General features: G+C 37.7%; 1 protein-coding gene across 1 annotated transcript; it reads left to right on the top strand.

The window, feature by feature from the left end:
• Nucleotides 1–836: 836 nt before the first annotated feature.
• On the top strand, nucleotides 837–5,164 carry LOC115423042 (dual specificity protein phosphatase 7-like). The gene is made up of 3 exons (XM_030139744.1): nucleotides 837–1,527; nucleotides 2,791–3,219; nucleotides 3,944–5,164. Exons 1-3 carry the CDS (start codon nucleotides 1,161–1,163, stop codon nucleotides 4,252–4,254), a joined length of 1,107 nt encoding a protein of 368 aa, XP_029995604.1. The 5' UTR covers nucleotides 837–1,160; the 3' UTR covers nucleotides 4,255–5,164.
• The last annotated feature ends 2,990 nt before the right edge of the window (nucleotides 5,165–8,154 follow it).

Here is an 8,154-nt window from a genome sequence, read left to right on the forward strand (position 1 = left end):
TTTTGTTTTGTTTTTTGTTTTTGTTTTTTACATTAAACAATGGTCTTGATTGGAAATTGCATAATGCAACAGTTTTTTCAGACACATTTTTAAAATTATTTTTTATTTATTTTTTAATGGAATGTCCTTTGCAATAGACAGCATTACTTATTATCATTACTATTATTATTATTATTATTATTATTATTATTTATTTATTTTTTTAGTAAAACTGTCAAACTTTTTCCCCTACAGAGGACGAAAAATACATTGTTGGGTCTCAGGAGGTTAAAATAAAATAAAATATATACAATCAAGCTCAATATGAATGAATGAATGAATGAATTTTTGGTTTGTATATTAAGCATTTCACTTAGTACAATAATCATAACAAATTTTTTTAAAGGAAAAGGCTAAACGCAAAAGCTTATTTATTTATTTATTTATTCATTTATTTTTACTATCCTTTTCTCGTGATGCACTGCTTACATTAAATTAAGTGTGTACCGCATCGAGCATTCACAAAAAAAAAAAAAAAAAAAAAAAAAAAAAAAAAATATATATATATATATATATATATATATATATATATATATATATATATATATATATATATATCTTGCACTAATGATGTTAATAGGTCAGAATTCAGAAAGCATTTGAGGTGGTTATGGAGGCACACACATTCCCATAAAATAATAATAATGTCTATATAAAGTTGATTTGCAGAATAAACCAGTAATAATAATATAAAGTGCGTGACCCCAGAAGCTAGTGAACTTTCAGATGTGTTTCTGCTGCGGCTTTAAGTCAGGAATAAACTCCTCCCTCTTGAGTTGCTCGACTGTCAACTAAAAAAAAGCCTCCTATGCATCGGAATGGTATAAGGAGAATGTGCATGGAGGACCTTGGTACGATGTGGAGTGGCTGAAGTTGTTCAATAGATTATCGGCTGTAAAACACTCAAGTGTAAACTTCCATGCGGTAAATCCGAGTGTAAACAGCTCCATTAGTCATGGGGAAGGGTCCGAGTCTGTGACTGATGGAAACGGAGAAGAGGAAAAGAGATGAAACCACTTCGGGTCAACATGTTAACGCTCAACAACATGTAGTTCTGTCGTCCTTCCGTGGACAATGTAGTAAGTGTTTACGCTCGTATGTAGTGTGATATTAAGTCCGATATGTCTAATGTGACGACGAGTAAAAGCGTGGAATGGCTGCAACTCCAGTTAGAGTCCGGGGGCACTTCTCTGCTCCTGCTGGACTGCCGTTCACATGAGCTCTATGAATCATCCCACATAGAGACCGCCATAAACCTGGCCATACCGGGACTGATGCTCCGCAGGTTCAAGAAGGGCAACATACCCATCCGGACTATCATCTCCAACAACGAGGATAAAGAGAAGTTCATCCGTCGGTGTAAAACAGACACGGTGGTCCTGTATGATGAGTGTACGGCGGACTGGCAGGACAGCGGACCCCCGTCTGTTTTGGGTCTGCTCCTCCAGAAACTATGGGAAGACGGTTGTAAAGCTTATTACCTGGAAGGTAACTAGTTTTGGTTACTTCTATTCAACCCCAGCTAGGATAAAATTGTCCTTATTCGTAACGTTTACAGTTGTAGTGAGCCGGTAGCAGCGTTACAAGACTGTGGTTCATTTACTGTGTTTTTAATTGGACGAAAAAGATGCTAAAACAAGCTAATTTTAGCGACAGTTAAGCGTTAGCATTGTAAAAGTGAATGATCGTGTGTTTATAGAGACCTGGGAAGCCGAAGTTTAACGTTTGAGACTCTATGCAGGTTTTTTTAACCGGTGTTTTTGTTGATTATATGTTATTTTTAGGGGTGTTTGGACACCTATGTGTTAACGTGGGCTCTGTGTTGTACGGTGCGTGTTGTAGTTTGTTGCCTGTTCAAAAGTTTGTGTCACTGAGATTCTCAATTAAAATTCCAAAATGGCCGCGCCATGTTTTGCTCTAGCACGAACAGGCGTGCGTTTCATGAATGGTATTTGTAGGAGGAACTTGAGTTTCTTTTTTTTTCTTTTTTTTTTCTTTGTAATTTTTTTTTTTTTGGAATAAATATTAAGAAAATAGCTGTACACTGTTGCCCATATAGTTGGAATGAAATTATTATTATTATTATTATTTTTACCTCATGAAATAATTGCGTCAGTGTGATTTATTCTTAATGGATAAAGTGTAACTGGGACTCAGTATGTAATCATTGCACCTGATCAAAACTGATATCTGATGTGTACAAATAGGAATGAAATTACACATGTGTCTTACAATAAAATTATTCCAACTTAATGGGCAACAGCATTAGGACTAACACATTTTTTAATATGTACCAGACATTAGGTACACTATACAGAATGGCATAACTAGTGTAACTCCTTGTTAATAATGAATAAACAAGTCTGATTAGGCCATTAGTTTTCCTTTTAGAGGGGGAACTCCACTGTCCACTCACATACTGTTATAAATGTAAGTAGATTAGTGTTTCTCATTAAGAGGAATGTGTCTGAAAACAAAATGATTCCAACTTTATGGGCAACGGTGTAAAAAAAGAGTCATTGTGTATGTATTTTTATTTTGTGTTTATTTTATGTTTATTCATTTGTTTCATACATCTCACCAATTGTGTTGCTTCTGTTTTAGTGTTTTTACTTGCTTCGTGTATCCTGCTGTTGTGCCCTCTGTCAAAGCACTTTGTAAACTTTGTTTTTAAAGGTGCTACACAAATAAAGTTATTATTATTAAAGCTCTGCTATCATATTGTAACCTTGTACTCTATGTTTCATCCAGGTGGATTTGTAAAGTTTCATACAGATTACCCAGATCACTGTGAGACCCTCTTGGACAGCTCCTGTCCCAGCTCCTCTCCTCCACTGTCAGTACTGGGTTTTGGGAATCTTCGGATCAGCTCGGACTGCTCAGATGGAGAGTCAGATCGAGAACCGAACAGTGCCACGGAGTCTGAGGAGAGCCCCATACCCAGCAATCAGCCCGCCTTCCCCGTAAAGATCCTACCTTACCTTTACCTCGGCTGTGCCAAAGACTCCACTAACCTAGATGTGCTGGGCCAGTACAACATCAAGTACATCCTGAACGTCACGCCCAACCTCCCCAACATGTTTGAGCATGATGGCCACTTCAGGTACAAACAGATCCCCATTTCAGACCACTGGAGCGAAAATCTGTCCCAATTCTTCCCAGAGGCAATATCATTTATAGGTAAGTAGGTTAATATCTGATCTGATCCTCAAACACATGCAGGTCAAATAGGGTAACTGTTTGTACAGGACTCTTTAACAATAGGATTAATAACCGTAAATGTAATGTCTGGGGAATACATACTAAACTAGTTCATGATGCTGCTTTGTGAGTCCAGATACAGATACAGATATACAGATTACTCAATAGTCACGTGTACAGACTGCTGCCCTAATATCTTAAAAGTCAGCATGTGTGTTTTTTGATGGCACTAAACCACTATGTTTCGATTTCGTTTTTTATCGTCTGTTTTTTACCACAGCTGCACTTTAAGACATATCTTCTCTCTTGTTTGTTCGGTGTTTGTCATGAACTAGTTTCCAAAAGGCTTTGTGGTAGAAGGAGGAAATGTTGTTTCCGCTCTCAGAAGTTGTGTTCGACTTGTATATGCATGTTATGATACAAAAACAAGCCTGGGATAAGGTGTTGTTTGGTTTACAGTTTTTTTTTTTGCTTTTGTCTTTTTCAAAAAGGATATGCGGCACATTCTTTTAAACGGTAAAGTGTTAAAACCATAAAAACTGAACTTTTCAGTCTGCAAGAGAAGGCATCAACAGGGTTACTATCACAGTTTTACACCCAGACACATAACAATGACACAAATATTCTGAATAATCTTAAGGCTTTTTCTCTTCTTTGGGGAACTAAACAATATTCTGACCATAAATGTCCCTTGTTTCACCAGATGAGGCCCGGTCGAAGCGGTGTGGTATCCTGGTCCACTGTTTGGCCGGCATCAGTCGCTCAGTCACAGTCACCGTGGCCTACCTTATGCAGAGACTCAACCTCTCTCTAAATGATGCTTATGACTTTGTCAAGAGGAAGAAGTCCAACATTTCTCCGAACTTTAACTTCATGGGTCAGCTCCTCGACTTTGAAAGGACACTGGGGTTGCACAGTCCCTGCGACAACCATTCCACCAGCAAGGAGCAGCTATTCTTCACCACACCGACCAACCACAATGTCTTCCAGCTGGACACGCTGGAGTCGACATGAAGATCAATTTGACAGCTTTGCATTGTTTCCTGTGGTGTCTTTGGGGCATCCGGAGCCTGTCAAATGCCTAACTAGCTGACAGTGGCAGTAAGTCAGCTACAGTATTTCTGCACCAAAAGGAACTACACTGATCTGATCATGTAATGGTGCCTGTATGCAGTGAAGATGCTTCATCAGTCTCAAATGCCTTAATGCCTAACACACTCTCCACCATACACAGCGTGAATGAACACCCATGTACAGGACATTTCAGAACTTTTCTATTAAACCACGGACGTTTGACTGTTATTTGTTATTCACCAGCTGTCAAGTCGATGTTTATGTATTGTTTTTCTACCAGTTATGATTATATGCCTTGGTTGTCTCTGGCTAATCCGAATGTTTTCTGGGGACCAATCAGAGATATTTTGATGGTACTCTAGCTGAGGGAATTAAGCTACTACAGTGATCCGGCCATTAACTGTTGTCCATTTTTGTCTTCTGAGGACTGTTTGCAGCTTATGTACAAATGAAAGAGGTCACCACACAAAGCATTACTACTTTTACTTGTACACAGTACACTTTGTAATGTGGGTAAACTCCTTTGTGTTAAGCACTTATTATTTAAATATAGGATCAAATCACCACCTCCTGCATTATGTTTAAAGTGAAACCTAATTTTCAGTCAAGCTTCTTTACATTCTGTTGTTTATATCTGCATTATTAGTATGTCATTACATTCTGTCCAGGACCTCATTTTCCCTGTTAACCTTTGGGTCACATTGCTTACTGCTACTGGGGCCTTGAACCTACCTTAACACGAAACCGAACAATGAGTTAATTTCCAGGTTTGGTGCAGTGTATAGGATAGGCTTTGGCCACGAGTAAAAGAAACAAATACATGTAAGTAATAAGTGTATAAAGAAACGGATGTTCACCTTATTTCTTACTGTGGTGGTGTTCGTTCTGCAGCTACTCATTCTGTGGCACAATAATGTTAAGGGAAACAATGTATAATTAGCTGTTCTCTATTGCCAGTCTCGTCTCAGAACAAATGAGTGAGTTTAATGTATGAGAGGGAATGACAGGAAATGAGCTTGGCTAATGTGTTCTTACCTCACTGAGAGACATTTTCAGGGATTTTTATACAAGACATCTGTATCTCGTCACGGCCTCTTAAAGTGCATCCAAGAGCTGTTTTGTTTGGTACGTTTGTAAAGATGTATATAAATATGTGGTTGTTTTGGGGGACATTTTCTAAAAACCATGAAGGATGTGAAAACAACCCTATTTGACCATTATGTAAAGTGTATGTAAAACTAAATGTCCAAGACATTGTGTACAAGTTTATACAACAAATATATTGTATATTTTTACTTGAAAACCTTGGAGTTTGGAGTCATTCACTGAAATTTGATCGCACACTTTCACTAAACAAAACCGAGGTGGTTCAGCGGCTGAGTCAGGCCCTCTGACTAGTTGCACTGTTCAGTCCGGCCCCGAGGCTCTAGGTGTGGTCAGATGTCTGTTTTGTGTCAACTCTGATGCTTGGCTTCCTGTCTCCCACAGGCTTTTTGACACAAAGACAAGTGACAGGGCCAGATCTGTCAATACCACAGAGTCGACACACCCACTGCATCACTCAGACAGCGCTTAGAGGAAGAGGAAGATGACACAGCATGTGCTCTACCACAGATACACAGAAGTTTTGCGTCAGGCCTCCCAACAAAACTGGGCAGTAATATAATAACATTTAATAAGAGTGTTGTACAATAATCATTTAACTGTATTATCCTCTGTTTACATCTATTTTAACTGTTCACATCCTGCTTTTATAACTTTACAAGCAATATCCTGTAAAGCCATAAAAGTATTGTTGTGTAAAAAAAAAAAAAAAAGAGGAAATGAAAGTTCCTCATTCACATTCATGCTGCTGTTGCTGTTCTATACTTTGATGTTCACATTGTTTGCCAGTTGCTCATTTTGTGACGCTAGTGACAATGTGGACATTGTTTTTAACTCAGCAGCTTCTATAAACTAGGACACAAATGAGGAAAACAGATCTCTAGTTTCACCGCATATTATTAGACCATTATTTTTTTGTTTTTTTTTTATTATGTCCTGAGTTAGCCAGAGACTCTTTAATGTTAAAGTGAAAAACAGTTCCAGTCTCCACCCCTTTATATGGATTGGCTCCAAATGTTAAGTTCATGTCCTTCTGTTTACCAAGTTTCATGAAAGTCGGCGCAGTAGTTATTGAGTAATCCTGCTCATTCATAACATCTCATTTAAACATTTTTAGATACAGTGATCAAATATTCATCGCTAGTGGTGGAAATAAGTTGTGCCTGCTTAATGACAATTAGATAACATCAAGTATGAGAATAGATTTGTTTATGAAGCTTCTGTGCAAAATGTGGTCTCCATTTCAGTCTTCATGCAGTTTATGTTTCGATCCAGCTCCTTTAACATATGATTTAATTTGTATTGTTTCCACCTTGTCTGGGAGATTTATTCATATGTTTTTCAGTAGATGACAGAAAGATTATGCAGTGGATTCCCCTCCCTGAATAAGTTATGTTATGAACTGAAGCCAAACTCTGACAGTCAGGAAGAAAATAGATGGGGAAATTTTCTACTTGATATGTGAAGCAGTCCGTGGTCCAATAACTGTCACTTTGTGGGATTTAATAACTCAAACACTGCACTGAATCAGTTTTAGTCCCAGCGTGGAGGCTAAAAGGACTGAGAATATTCTAGTGGGTTCAACCTAAAATCTTCAACTTTCACAGCAGCTGTACGGTACATGAAGAGACTTGCCTAGCAACACCTCACAGTTGTGATAATAAAAGCTGTTGAGTGATGGATTCTCCAGCATGACTGAACCTGGCTGTCCACATACCTACAGGGCAAACCTGTGATTAGCTCTGAAAAGACACCCACGATAAGGCAGAGGTGATGCGTGGCAGATAGGAGCGTAGTGCCTGGGGATGATGGGAGTGAGAACCATGCATCAGAGAGGTGTCTGTACTGCTGTACATGCTGAATATAGAGCATATATATGACAAGCAGCACATCTCTGCTACCACTTATTGTAAATGTTGCATATAAGAATCAGAATATTAATCCCAGGGGGAAATTATTGGGTGTTACAGTCACTCCATTCTAGTATAATAAAAAGTAGCAGGAAAGAATCATCAATACAACAGAAAAGACAAATATTTAATATAAATAAAGCATATATATAAATATATAAACACACACACAGTCGAAAAAAAAATAACTAGACCACCGTTGTTTTCTTCAATTTCTTGTTAATTTTAATGCCTGGTACAACTAAAAGTACATTTGTTTGGACAAATATAATGATAACAACAAAAATACCTCATAATAGTTTAATTTCAGAGCTGATATCTATCCATTTTCCATGGTTTTTTTGATAATAACCAAAATCACTTAAGTTCTTACATCAATAGCTATGGCATTGTACTGACAAAAACCATGCTTTTAGGCATTCCGTGTTTTCTTTTCTGTCTGTTTTTGTCACGATACACACAGGAGTTAGTACTTGATTGCATAACCATTGTTTCTGATGACTTTTGATGGTCTGATAATTTTTTCCGTGACTATATACCAAATATAAACACTCTAAAACACTCTATGAAGACACAAATTTAGAAAAGCAATTTGTACAATATGTACTAGACAATATATGATCAATCTGTTAATTAAAGAAATATACATAATAAGTGTGCAAAAACATTGCTGTGTGTAATTCTAATTATGCAGTTATAACGTGGAGTTAAACAGAACAGAACAGAACATCACACACTTGGTTCTTGTGTGGGATTTCCTCACAGCTGCTCCTCAGTAGTTTTAGGCATCGTCTGTACCAGTCCACATGTATCACCTGAGAGTTAA

Source organism: Sphaeramia orbicularis, chromosome 7 (assembly GCF_902148855.1).
Source record: "Sphaeramia orbicularis chromosome 7, fSphaOr1.1, whole genome shotgun sequence".
NCBI classification, from domain to species: domain Eukaryota; kingdom Metazoa; phylum Chordata; class Actinopteri; order Kurtiformes; family Apogonidae; genus Sphaeramia; species Sphaeramia orbicularis.

What these genes read in the sequence shown, in the direction of transcription:
- LOC115423042 (XM_030139744.1), top strand. Translation starts at nt 1,161, where the DNA reads ATGTCTAATGTGACGACGAGTAAAAGCGTGGAATGGCTGCAACTCCAG. An exon ending in TAAAGCTTATTACCTGGAAG is followed by an intron (nt 1,528 to 2,790) that starts GTAACTAGTTTT and finishes TGTTTCATCCAG; the next exon opens with GTGGATTTGTAAAGTTTCAT. An exon ending in AGAGGCAATATCATTTATAG is followed by an intron (nt 3,220 to 3,943) that starts GTAAGTAGGTTA and finishes TTGTTTCACCAG; the next exon opens with ATGAGGCCCGGTCGAAGCGG.